The sequence below is a fragment of the Antennarius striatus genome, chromosome 11, assembly GCF_040054535.1.
Source record: "Antennarius striatus isolate MH-2024 chromosome 11, ASM4005453v1, whole genome shotgun sequence".
NCBI classification, from domain to species: Eukaryota; Metazoa; Chordata; class Actinopteri; order Lophiiformes; family Antennariidae; genus Antennarius; species Antennarius striatus.
In genome coordinates this window covers 6,939,227-6,952,965 of record NC_090786.1, presented here as the reverse complement: position 1 = coordinate 6,952,965, position 13,739 = coordinate 6,939,227, and the positions used below count along the sequence as shown (strand labels likewise).

Here is a 13,739-nt window from a genome sequence, read left to right as displayed (position 1 = left end):
GTGTGTGTGTGTGTGTGTGTGTGTGTGTGTGTGTGTGTGTGTGTGTGTGTGTGTGTGCGTGCGTGCGTGCGCGTGCATGTGTGTGAGAGAGAGGGAGACTCTGGCTGTCTGCTGTATATATCTCTGCTTATCTCCTCCCTCTAAATCACCACCCACTATTCTCAATCAGAATTAGGTCTTACCAGAACCCCGTGTACATTAATAGTCTGACTGGATTAATATCATGTAATGCTTTAATGCTTATTATGAACAACTTGAATGTATTGCTCTGATCTCTCTCTCTCTCTCTCTCTCTCTCTCTCTCTCTCTCTCTCTCTCTCTCTCTCTCTCTCTCTCTCTCTCTCTCTCTTTCTCTCTCGCTCGCCTTCTCTTAATCATAAATCCGAGCCAACTTCTCCCTTTTGGCCTCGTGATAAGACCCCACACTGTGACAGCCAAAGCAAACGGGGGGAAATAAAGCAAAAGGCTGGAAGAGATAGGGTTGAGGTTTCTATTCATCTGAGGGAAGAGGGATGCATTTTAAGTACAAAGGCCAGACTGCTATGAGGAATATCTGTTTGTGAAAAAGGAGGTGAAGACAGCGTAAAAGTGAGGCAGATAGCAATAAAAAAAAAGAGAGAGAGAATGCAGGAAGGGATGGGGAGGCAAAAGATGGAAGGAACATAGAAGGGAAAGGAATGGCAATGATGAGGGTATTAAAAAGGACAGACCAGGAGGAGAGATGGATGTGAATGGAGATGAACAAGGAGAAAGATTGGAGGAAAATTTTAATTTAGAACGTCAACGTTAAATCAGAGACTTGCAGGATGTATGTGGTCATTAAAAGGTCACATTACACAAAGTACAACTAAAACCAATCTAGAAATAAACAAAAACACACGACTATGGCACTACCTCATAGGCTTTCATAAATGATGCCTCCGTGTCTTTGTTTTCACTAGAAGTGCTGTTCCAAAGAAGAAAGACATCTTTTAATGTCATAATTTTGAATGCTGAAATCCCATTCAATTTCATATGTTGTGTTGACTTCAGAAATCTCAGGAGTCTTAAAAACATGATAGGATAGAACCTATCTCCTTGGCTAAATATCACACTCAATACATGAGGCCTCATTCTAATTGCGGTGAGCTGACCCTTGAAAATCCATATTATTTATTACCTTTGTTAAAATGGCAGCGATAACTAGAAAGAAAAAGGGATTATTTTATTAATATGAGACTTTTACTGTTTTCCCGGCTGACATTTGAGGCAGTGACAGTCACAAATACATCCTGAGCCTGTCTCACAGTTGCAGCTGAATGCAGAAACTGCTGTGGACGAATGAGAGACATGACATCTGGCTATTGTTGTACATCTGTGTGTTAAGTCTCTCTTCATGTCTCTCTTTAATCCAGTGGAGATAATTCAGGGGCTAATATGATTTGAGTGTTGGCCATCAGACTCTTGCTGCCACAACAAGCTTTTCAAATATTTAATCATTCGCTAAGCTGATTAACCAAACAACAAAGCAATTAATTCTCCCATCTAATGGCACTAATTTGTTGTTTCTGATAAAGGTGGTTCATCCGGTGAGCCGGACCCCCTTAATCAGCTGATTAGTGCTTTTCGCTGTTGTTTTTTTGCCACTGGATTTACAGATGAAAAATCATCTTCCCAGTGAATTGATCCTGCAGTCTTCACTGCCCCCGTGGTGGTCGAGCCTGTGTTGTTGTGTGGTGTGTGTTTGGTTTGTGCATAATCGCTAAATTTGTCAGCTGCGTTTAATTAAAACAGTAATAACATGATCAATATGATATAAAACTGAAAGCTGAAAGATTTGCCAGAAACTTTGAACCTGGTAATCATGTTATTTTCCTCACAGATAAACACATCCACACACACGTGACATTTACAATATAAATAGTGATAAAAAAAACAACAGTAAAAGTAATTTCATACAGATTTGTGTTTGTGCACAGCCTAGAGAAATTAGATAAGAATAAACATGTCACTATCAAACTCCAGACGTACTCACCCTCCTCTTGCCCCCCCCCCCCCAGGGTGTGGCGATGGTTTTTGCGCCACTGCGAGGTGAAACTCTAAGACTGTTCTGTCAGCTGGCCCAGCAGACCGGACTCAACGTCTCTCAACACCACCAGTACGACGCTCAGGTCATGGATGTTCATTCAAAAGTAAGAAACCGAGACGCTGCTGAACACGACATAAGATAATCCATCAGTGTTTTGAAAGGCTGCATTATCTTAGTTTATGCCGTTAAACAAAAATGTAGGAAAAAAGTGTTCAGAGTTATTAATATGTTGTCTTCTTTCCAAATAACCTGCAGCTGAAAGTGTGACTACAACTACAGTATTAATGAAACAGCACCAGTGTGCATCAGCCGCCTCTGTGCTGAAACCTCGTATTTGTTTCAGCTTAGCTTCTACAGCAACCTGTAAGTGTTGTGTTATAATGAACTGGGCAGAAAACCTGCTTCAAATGGTCCAGTTGTTTGCTCCAAAACATACTACGGTAAGTCTGTTGTGACTTCATAGGGAAACCAGCAACGCTGCACATTCAGCAGAAACACCTCCATTCACAACACCGTGAGTCAGACACGGCGAGCCGTGGAGAGAAAGGGAGCTTGGGAAGTATATTAGTAGGTAGTGTTTAAAGAAGTGTCCAGTTGTTAACTCCATTACACACATCATTACAAAAGAGCAGGACAGAAAGGAGGAGGCTAACAGTGCACACGCAATCACTTTCACAGGTAGGACAATTGAACAAAGTAGCCATTAAAGACTGTTAAAGTGGTCTGAGCCTCAGCAAAGGAAATGTCACTCGTTTCCCCTCCTGTTTTTTCTCCCCCTCACTAAATTTAGCATGGAGTCAATCACAGTCTATGTCTAAGTGACTCTGGACCCTTTCAGCCCACATGTCAGGTCAGCCGATGTTTACAGAGGAGGGGTTGGGTTCAGGCTGGTTTTAAGCCAGTTAGAGGCAAATAGTCACAATCCACATTTGACCTCCGTACCACGGTGCAGTCAGGTCAGCATTTGTTCCAATGTGATGCAACAACGTCATAGAAAAGAGGCACTTCAGCAAATTAAAATTTTGCATCGTCTGTCTTCAGTTTATGCAAACCCTGTTTCTTGAAAGTTATAATAATATGCAATTAATTTCAATTAGCAGGACTGAAATCCTGATATCTGGTGCCAAAATGTGTGCTTTGTACCCTTACTCATCCACAATAACCTCCTCTGCTTATTGTAACCTGTGCTCAAGGCAAGAATGTGACTTTTCCTGCCCTACAAAGAATATCGCCACTGGAAGAAATGCAGGCAATAATCACATTTCCTTGAATTTCAAAAATTTAATTTAGAAGCATATGAAAGTATTCTTTTTCTCAGTTTAATCTTAGTGCCCCTAATAAAATGGGGAGCAAATAGAGAGACACTTAACAAATATGGGAGATAATAGGAAAATATAAAGAGATCTCCCTTTTGAAGGGATGCATTTTTGAAATAAGCAAACACTTACATTCACTTATCACATTCAATTTATGAGTCATGACTTCAGATAGATTCACTGTTGGCGGTTTTGACTTCAGGTGTAGCAGGACAGGGAAGGAACAAAGGCAGGAAAGAAAAAAGAGTGAAGTTAAGGAGATGGGAAAAAAGCCACGGGTTCACTGGGATTAAAGTGGATGCTGCCATTTCTTTAAATTTAAAAGAAACGCGACTTGGATTGAAAAAGTAGTAGGAGATGTATTTGAGCTTCAAGGCCGCGTAATACAGTCATTGAATAACACAAATTGTTCAGCACCTCAGCTGCTTGGAGAATTGCTCTCACTGCCCATCATTTTAGCGATGAGAGTTGCTTCACGACAGAAAGTGCAGAGTGGTGAATTTCAGACAAAAAATAAAATTTCACTCTGGAGCGTTTCTTTTTCCTCTTTTCCAGTTGGCTTGGTCTCGAAATGCACACTTCTGAGTGTGTGACACACACTGTATCACATATGCACATGTTCACACACACACACACACGAACACAGTGGGGTCAGGTGCTGAGTGTGAATATAAGGACAAGCTGAAGTGCCCCCCTCACATCTGAAGGTGATTAAGTCTCCTCTGCTTATCTTCTGATGAACACTCTGAACACCCTGTGTGATTGTGTGTGTGTGTGTGTGTGTGTGTGTGTGTGTGTGTGTGTGTGTGTGTGTGTGTGTGTGTGTGTGTGTGTGTGTGTGTGTGTGTGTGTGTGTGTGTGTGTGTTTGTGAGAGAGAGACAGAGTGTGTCCTTGTTTGTGCCTGACTGACCATTACACACACACACAAACACACACACACACACACACACACACACACACACACACACAGCTATAACCCAGCTATATCACAATCCTGTTCAGACCAGACATCACTCAGACAGACTGTTGGCCAGACATTACACACAAACACACATCCTATGATGGTATCAAAGTGAAACATACACTATCACTGTGGGGAGACACACACACACATACACACACACTTCTAAACGAGCAGCTGCTCCTCATTTGCACTACAATTTAGCTTTCTTCATCTATATTTACTTGCAGTCGGTTTTCAGAACAGAAGATAATGTATGTATTCGATCGTTTTTTTGTTTGCAGGGCAGAACAGTAAAAGATGTCTGCGTAAATGGTATTACAGAATATTCCAGTTGTTAAGCTGTTATCAAATTTTGCAATAGACATTTTTCATTTTCTAACAAATTGTTCAAATTCTCCTGAAATCTATCGTTTCCATCAGTAATTCATCATTTTTTTATACGACGATTCTAAACATTTAGTGAGCCTGCACATCTTTCCATTTTTTTTTGTTTAATATATTTGTTCAAAATGATGCGAAATGTGAATCAAAGCTGTTGTGCAATCTAACTTTAATAAATAAGGCCCAAAACATGGAAAAATAGAACATTGAGAAGGATATATAGTTGACCAAGGTTGAAATAAACCATAGGCTAACAAGGAAAACTTATCATATATACCTGTATACGATGTCTATATGTTACTATCATCGGTGTGAAAGCTTTGTAATGTATGTAATTCTATGATGCACTGAAAGCCACCATATAATAATGAATGAATTCCCAAGAGCAGTAGGCACCAGTCAGTCCATCCACAGCAGTACCACCACACCACAAAGTGGTTTTAGTCTCCACATGGGTCATGTATTCTGGGTTGACCTCCTCTCATCAACTTTCCTCCAGTGGACACAGATGCTATTAAACAGGCGCACCTTCTGCAGCTGGATTTGTCATGTCGCATTTGATTCTGTTTCAAATACGCTGCCGCTGGTCTTAATCTTCTGTTTTGTTTGTGTTGGGGTGGAAAAGAGAGAAGCCTTTTTTTTTAAGCATTTGCCTACCAACAATCTCTAGACCCCCAGCTCACTACTCTGCAGCTTTCCAAACAAAAACACACTTCCACCCTCTGACACAAACACACTCGAGGGACTGCAGACAGCAGGCAGGCCCGATGTGCACTGATTGTGCGTGTGTGTGTGTGTGTGTGTGTGTGTGTGTGTGTGTGTGTGTGTGTGTGTGTGTGTGTGTGTGTGTGTGTGTGTGTGTGTGTGTGTGTGTGTGTGTGTGTGTGTTTGTGTGTGTGTAAGACGTTAGCTGGGACGGGCAGACAGGGTTAGCGCGTTATCCTCTTATCCCCACTGTTGTGGAATAGAGAGGCAAGCAGCTGGAGGGACTGCAAGTACCCTGATAATGCCAGCGCTATTTTCTAACCCGCCATCTTAATCTTGTTACTCAAATGGTTGTGAAGAGAGAGTCATGAATTTTAATTTCTCACACATGCAAGAGGAGTGTGTGTGCATACGTGTAGATCTCCTGTCTCTTTCACATACATAAATAGTATCCCCACTGTGTCCATGCGCTCACACTCTCCTCCCTGCCTCCCCCTTTCTTTCCCCTCACTTTTCTCTCTCTCCTCTCACTCAGCTGCTGGGTTGCCCCCTCCCTTTGACATATCTTCATCCTTCTCCCTCTCCATCCATCTGCCCCCCACTATCTTCCCATTTCCTACATCACGACCCATTTCTCTATTTATTCAAGCCTGTCCCTCTATCCCTTACTCCACTCATCTCTCCATCCACCCTATCCTTCATTCTCTGTTTCCTAATCCGGCAGAGGGAGACCCCCAAACATTCAGTTTATCCCTTCCTCCCTTGTCTCAGAGCTTCCTCTTCTCTCTTTTTCCACCTTGTTCAGTTTCTCTCTGGTCTTCACAAACAGAGCAATAATAAGGAGGGACAAAAGGAGGCAGGGAAATAGAGCAGCACAATAAGCCCACAAGAGAGAGGGAGACTGTAGCTGGGGAAAAAGTGGTAATAAAAAATGACTTGTGCCTTGGTAAGAGAAAAAAAAAAGAGAAAAGATTGTGGGGTGGCAGGAGTGGGGGGTCGGTTTGAGAGCCGATTTAGCCAGCCACCCATGAAGCTGATTAGGCAGCCTGCGATCAGGAGGAACAGCTTTGCTTGTTAAACTTTTCACCTCTGCAAGCTCTTAGCCCTAACCCTCCCCGTTAAGGCCCCCTCCCTACGACTCCACCTCTCCCACCTACCCCCATCCACCCATCTACCGCTTCCTTGCTCCTTCCGGCTGGTAGAATTTGAATGTCAATGCTGGCAGTGGTAATGTAGCAGGTTTAGTACAGGGGCTAGGCAGCTGCTCCACCACGACCAAACACCCCCTGGGGTGTCTAGTTTTCTGCCCGCCTCTCGGGTCATGGGTTCAGCAGTGGGCCAGAGCTTGAAGGGATGGTCATAGGAAGATAACACATATGTAGACATAGACATTGAAAGAGGCTGAATGAGGAGTAGATAGTGTAGTGACGAAGACCTCTGAGCGATCACATGTGTGATGAAGGTGTGTGACAACAGCAATAGCAATAGAGTAATATTATTGGTAATAATTGATGTGTTTGTGCTTGAATATTAAAATTGTGTAGTTTTGGGTGCATTTTTTGGCTCCATTTCAAAGCAGGTGTTGGAGAAGTGACAGGAGAGGTGCAGCAAAGTTGGTAGTGATGAAATAAACAGTTCAAAATCAAGATCAGCTAATATACCACAGTCGGCAAGAACAAAATGACAGAAATGCTCTTCAAATCTAAAATATTCCATAGTTGTCCCTAGTCCTCATGCTTTTTATGTTCTGTACTTTCAGATGCTGAGACAGGGAAAAGAGGCTTATGATGAGAACATCCACTACCCTCTCCTCATCACTCTCACCAAAGGACCTCAACCTGTCAGCCACACCTGGTAAACCAAAACAACACCATGTGACCAACAAGTGAGGAAGAAGAAGTGCGCTGATAACAGAATTAGAATTAGAACGGTAGAAATTGACTCAAAGGCTATTCTCGTCGACAGAGAGAGTAAATCAATATTATTCACATTGACCAGTGACAGGATTTACTGTGTTATCAGTGAGGGTCTGATTTGGACATAGTTTGATCTTGCATGTCTTGTAGTTTGAGTTGTCGCCGAGGGAAAACCTTGTTTCCAGGGCGGTGGTGGAATCAGTCACTGCAGCTGGAGAGAAAGGAAAAGGGCCTGATATATTATACTGTATATATGTTTTAACACTTTGTCATCAGTTTCCAACATACTGGTAACCAAGTCCTCTCATCTGTTGACCTAATACTTAGTCACTGCTTTAATCAGCTGGTCAACCCGACCCATCAAGAAAGTGAACCACATTGCCAGACAGTTCATTTGACCAGTCAGTGTTCATTTTTCATCATTTCAGCCCACAAACCAGTCATCTGTTTGGGCAGCAGTGGATCTGCCAGATTACATAGAAATCTACAGTCAGTCCAGCTGTAGGTCATCTTTATTAAGTTGTTCTGTTAACAATCAGTGTTAACCTTTGCCACTGTGGTTCTGGTGCCAGCATGGAGACTGGCTCTAATTCATTAGTTACATAAAAGTGTGGAGCAGCTCAGTTACAAGTGTGCTTCCTTTATATCTGATCGTCCCCGTTTCCCCAGCTTTCATGTCTTCTTACGCAGCTCATTCTTCCCGGCCAGAGGTCAACGCTAATAATGTCTTTTGTGCATCTCAGGAGCCACAACTTTGCATAGCCTCATCACCATGGTTATGCATAGTCCATCGTCCTCTTTTCTCTTTTTGTCTCAGTTTAATATCAACTCCAAATCCTACTTTACTGATAGTGTGGTAAAAATTTGTCTATAGAGTACCGAAACTAAGGTGTAAAACTGATCTATTGTGAGTGCTGTCGTGAACTCTGCAGGCTGTACCGGCAGCACGGGAATTCAAGCAAGTTTGGTAACAGGAGTAATGGGCTGTGTCTTTGGAGACTTATCCTCCATTTCCATACAAAAACACATACGCTTGTTTCAAGCGATGTGCTCCTCATCGCCTACATCCTTCCATTTGTCTTTTACGTTGACATTGGCTGTGGCTAAACTGCCCTCGGCCATGTCCGGTGGAACTGTCTAGCTTCTTCTCTTTCAGGCCTGGTCTGTCTGTGCTGGTGATGCGTGCTCAACATTCATATTAAACATGTGCTGTTGTTTTTGTAATAGCAAACTGCTGATTTTGCCAATTTGCTGCAGACTTTTCAGGAAACACAGCCACAACAATATCATGTTTCACTCTGTACCCTACTGTGAAAGAGTAAAATACAGCAGCAAATTATCCCTAACTCAACTTATCTTACTAGCTGCAAGTGTTTCGGTTTGCAAGTGGAGAACAAAAAAAAAACAAAATGTATTGAAAACAACCAACAGCACTCTGCTTGAATAGAAGCCAGACACAGCCACATCCAGTAATCCTTCAAGGTTAGCATGTGATTTAAAGCACGCCTCTTCACATTTCAATCATGCTGCTTTATTTTCTATGGGTGCGTTGTCTATCGGCACTATTAACAAGTCTTTACTTGTGCTTTCAGCTGTTTGTTGTGGTATTGAAGAAGCACCCAAGTGTCAGCTGGTCACTGCGGTGTTTCCATATTTCACTGTGATTCGTATTTGTATACAGCAGCTAAGAATCTATGCAGTATCTCTTGGTGGCTGCTTTTTGTATGCCTCATTTCGAAACGCTCCCACTGCAAAAGTTTAGAGGTGTATCTTATCACATTTCTATGTGTGATATGGTTTGCTATAAAACATTTTTTAACACCATCCTCACTGTGACTTTGTACGGTGCATTGATCACTGTCTAGTGTGCCATCACCCAGCCAACTGATATTTTTTTAAAAATTGTGTTTACTGTGATCTCTGCTCTGTTTCTTCCAATATCACTGCCTCTATATACAGACTGAAGAAAAAGTTATCTGTAATGTTTTTGCATGCAGTGTTGTGAGACTGTTGTGTACTCGGGTTCTTTCACTGTGACATCAAGGCCCAATCCCAATTCCTGTTTTTAATATTTCACACATTTTCAATTGCCCCTAATTCTAAATGTGTCTGTTTCTGCTACCATTATTAACTAGTTACAAATATGGCCTCAGTTCCAGGACAGATGAATAGAATAGCGGAAAAGAAAACAGCAAAAAAAAAAAGAAGCATATTTGTTGTCCAAAAACAGCATGAGATTAGTGTGAGTAAAAACATGTATAACAATACAGTTCCATTTTCGTTTGCATCTACATCAATCAGATATTCCTGTGATTTTTTTTCTTTCTTGTGTGATCATTTGCTAAGATAAACAACATTTATACCTTTTTTTTTTACCAGAACGGTGACCATATTTCATAAATTTGCTGCTGTTCACAAAGTTTTCTGGGCTTTTCTACTGCTGCCTTCTTCCCCTTCAATTTGAGTCTGCATCGAAAAATTATTAATTTCAAGGGCTTGATAATCACTATCCCTCCATCTCCTAAAGAAACAGGACAGGCATGTAGCTTCCGATATGAGAGTGTGCAACATGGAAGAGAAAGAGGCAAGCACTAGGTCTAAGGGGACTGGGATTGAGCCAAAGTCAGTTAAGGAATTGTTCAAAGCCAGTGTCATAGACGGTCGTGTGGTCTTTTATTTTCCATTTATGCCTTCTCTCCATGTCGTTAGTGTCTAAAATTATTGGTATTAATTAACTGTGGTATTAAAAAAATTCTGTCCTCATTCTTCTTTTCCCATTTACACAGTGATATTTACAGACTCCCATGTCATTATATTGTGAAGTTTTTTGACTACAATAGTTGCTTTGTTAAACGGTTGACATTAAAACAATCCTATTCATTTCAACTAAAAAAAAAAGAGTTCAAGAGAATCCTATTTTTGCTGTGGAGACTGTAGTCACAGTCGGAAATACTGATGCACAATTTATATCATGTAATTGGTTGTGCATCTCAAGCTCAAGTGAGTAATTGTACCTTTTGGTCATTCGGTTTTATTTTCAGAAGTGGTTAGTGTTATTTTTCTGTGGCACACAGTACTTTACTTCAATGCACGTTTTTAACAGAAATTAAAAGTTATTTTTTTCATATTTTCAGACTTTTCCAGAAAAAGCTGTTGATGTTATTCTAACTCAAATGAGGAATTGAATTTACAGTACTTGTAATTTCTTACTGGCATCTGTCACCTTTTATCCAATATGATGCAACTGCAGATTATTTTTGCCCTGATTTATTTTTAATCAAGCATCATTTTATCCTGACCCTGGAGACAAAAAGAAACAGAAATGTTTGTAGTTGTTTTGAAAGGTCCATTAAAGGTATATCAATCAAATTTCAATCAAATATCAACTTTTAAATGGACTGACTAAACTCTTATCTTAAAGTCTTATCGTTTTACTGTTAAACAACAACAACAAAATGAAACTGTTTGAAAGGTTTGGCACGTACAGTTTTTTTTCCCATCCAAAGGATGGGAATAAATTACTGGTTTTTCTCCTTCATTTTGTCATCATTTAAACTGTCATTGAAAACAATAGTTGAGAGCTTTTATGAAATTGCAATTCAATGCTAATTGAGATGACCCTAAGTATAACTATATGTAACGCATTTTACTGTGGAAGTTAAGATTAAGTTTAGAATTAATTCATTCTTTTATGTGTCTGTCATAGAAATGCTGGTTTTAAATCTGAAGTAGCGTTCTGACTTAAAGACACCTTTGATTCATGAAATGCAACAAATACAGTATTTTATTTTTCTCTATAATAAAAATGTGTCACCAGGAACTAGTGGTGTGACAACATGAACACACACATTTTAGTTAAGGTTATTGAGATCAATGTGACTATTTACAGTTCCCGTTTTCCCACATAAAAGATCATAAGACTAGTGTTATAAACCTGCACTAAATCAGATGTGTCTGGCACATTGGCAGCCCTTTCCTTTGCCACTGTCGTATTGTAGAAATCCACATCCAGTATCAAAATAAGAAATAAAAACAGGTCTTTTGTTACTTCTGTTCACTATTGATTTTAGCTTTAAGTAAGGAAACAAATAACTCCTTTTTTCCATTTTTCACATCAATTCCCAAGAGAAAATTGATTATAATATGCACTCACTCACTTGTATCTGAGGGAACAGTTTCACAGGGGTTGACAGTAAAATATAGAACACAATTAAATATTTCAGCGTGTACGTTTCAGTGTAGACAAGGCTTTATAGAGCAAGTTTATCAAAGTTTGAAATGAAGTGAATGTCTAATCTGTCTAATCTGAGTGTGGCTGATTTTTGTGAATTGATAATAAACTCTTTTCAAGTAATTGGGTGTATGTGTCTTAGTTCGAAAATAAATCTTCAAAAAATTATTTTGCTATTGAAAATAAATACTCAAGCTCTTGCAGGTTCTGTGATGATTTCTGTATTTTCCCCATTAAGCGATTATTAATAACTGCTTTTGAAAAAAAAATGTTTTGCTTTTTTTTTTTTTGTTATTAACTGTATTAATCCCCAAGGGGAAATTAAATCCGGTTTTGCACAGATGTATAAAGTTTTCTTCAGGCCCAGATCACCGGTGGCCTGGGATTCCAAAACAAAGACCTCCTGCAGGCTAAGCTGGTGCCAGACAGGGTAACTCACACAGATACACACTCACAAACATCCACATGTCGAGCCCGGGCGACAGGCCACCGCCCCCAAATTGGAAAAGGAGAGGGGGAAGGATAAAGGATGGAGGTGGGGCAGTACACAGCAGCTAATCCTGAAGGTTTACTCTTCTGTTTATCAGTCATAAGGAGGGAGGGACAGCCAGAAAGGGAGGTGCCAGCCAGGCCTTCTCAGCTGTCTTGATATTTAAAGAGGACTGTTCTCTCTTCCCGAACACTCTTCTCCACAGACAGAGAAGAGATAGCAAAACCTGCAGACAGTCTGAGAGAGGAGGACAGAGAAAGGCTGAAAAAGACAAGAAAGCAGACTAGGAGAGAAAAATGAAGAAGCACTGAATGGTAAAGAAGGGGGAAGTAAGACAGCTAGAAGGAATGGAGGGTAGATTGAAACAGCAGGAAAAGCTTCAGCCATGAAAGAAAAGACAAGCTGACTGAGAAGAAACCAAGATTGACTGGCCAAGTGAGTGATTGAACAGAGAAAAAGAGAGAGACAGAGTGCTCCCAGCTCGACACAAGGGCCCTATTAACTTGACCACTTGCCCTTTGCACACAAAGGCAGGGCCGGCCCACTGCACCTCCCACCCAATTATCCACGATTAGGCTCAGTGCACTGTGCCAAGATGGAGAGGGAGGGAAAAGAGGAGAGTGGGAGAGAGGCGAGTAAGGGAGGAGGAAGAAGGGGACAGAGGGAAGAAGGGCAAGAGCAAGGACTGGAATTAAGTGGCGGGTGGATGATTAAGGATGACAAAATTGCTGTTAACATGTAAGGATTACAACAATTAGCATTCTCCATGCAAATATGCATTCTGTAGACGGTGCACAGCATCCAATTTCAACTGGACGTGTTAAGTTGTGTGTTCTCTTACACAGATATCAAATATCCTCATGGGCACTAAAAAGGACATAATTTGTCACAGTTGACAACAACTGCAGGTTTGATGCACCTTTTCCTCGCAGTGCGATCCAGATGTGTGTCCACAAACTCCACCCGGCTATTTGACCTGCACATTTACAACTCCGGTGCCACCACTGGGCTGCAATGAGTTTTATGTTTTGATGTGTGAGCGCTCAGTGTGTGAATGTTCGACTTGTTTACGTGTCTCCTACTCTATTTTGCACCACCACCACTTTATCCATCGCCAGAAATCTCACAAAACCTTTCAAGCCTTTTCCTCTCTCTTCTCCTCCTCAAGGCAAATTGAGCAGGGCTTTTTAAATGATCCACTCATTATTGGTAGTAGAGTCACTTTGGTTTTTCAGCTCTGTCTGATTGCCTTCCTGCTTCCTCACCCCCCACCCCCGCCCTTTATCTCTCCTTGTTTGGAAGTAGATTTTTTTTTTTTTTTGCTTGTCCCCCCTCATTCACCCACACCCCCTGCTCACACTTCTCCCTCCAGAATGGCTTTTTGATCCGTTTGTGTTCATGAAGTGGAATGCTGCTTAAAAAAAAACAAAAAACATAATGTCTGAGTTGACGTGGCAGAGTCGGAGCCCCCCCCCCCCCATCTCCCCCTATGTGCAGACAAACACACATTACATTCACCATCCTCCATCACTAAGGACACATGATGCTGGCCTTGATGGCAATAATGTTTTCCATTACAGGAGAAAGAATTGGGAAATATGTGGAGATGGAATTCCGCGGTATTAACGTAAGGTTGAATAGGATACTGACTTTACAGGGTGAGAGAT

General features: G+C 41.1%; 1 protein-coding gene across 1 annotated transcript in view; it reads left to right on the top strand.

Moving 5' to 3' along the window:
• camkmt (calmodulin-lysine N-methyltransferase) overlaps positions 1–11,686 on the top strand; it is an 84,649-nt gene extending 72,963 nt beyond the window's left edge. Inside the window, exons 10-11 of the mRNA XM_068328224.1 lie at positions 2,040–2,171; positions 7,195–11,686. Coding sequence (XP_068184325.1) covers positions 2,040–2,171; positions 7,195–7,293 — 231 coding nt within the window. The 3' untranslated portion in view covers positions 7,294–11,686. The remainder of the gene's footprint in view (positions 1–2,039; positions 2,172–7,194) is intronic.
• Positions 11,687–13,739: the final 2,053 nt, after the last annotated feature.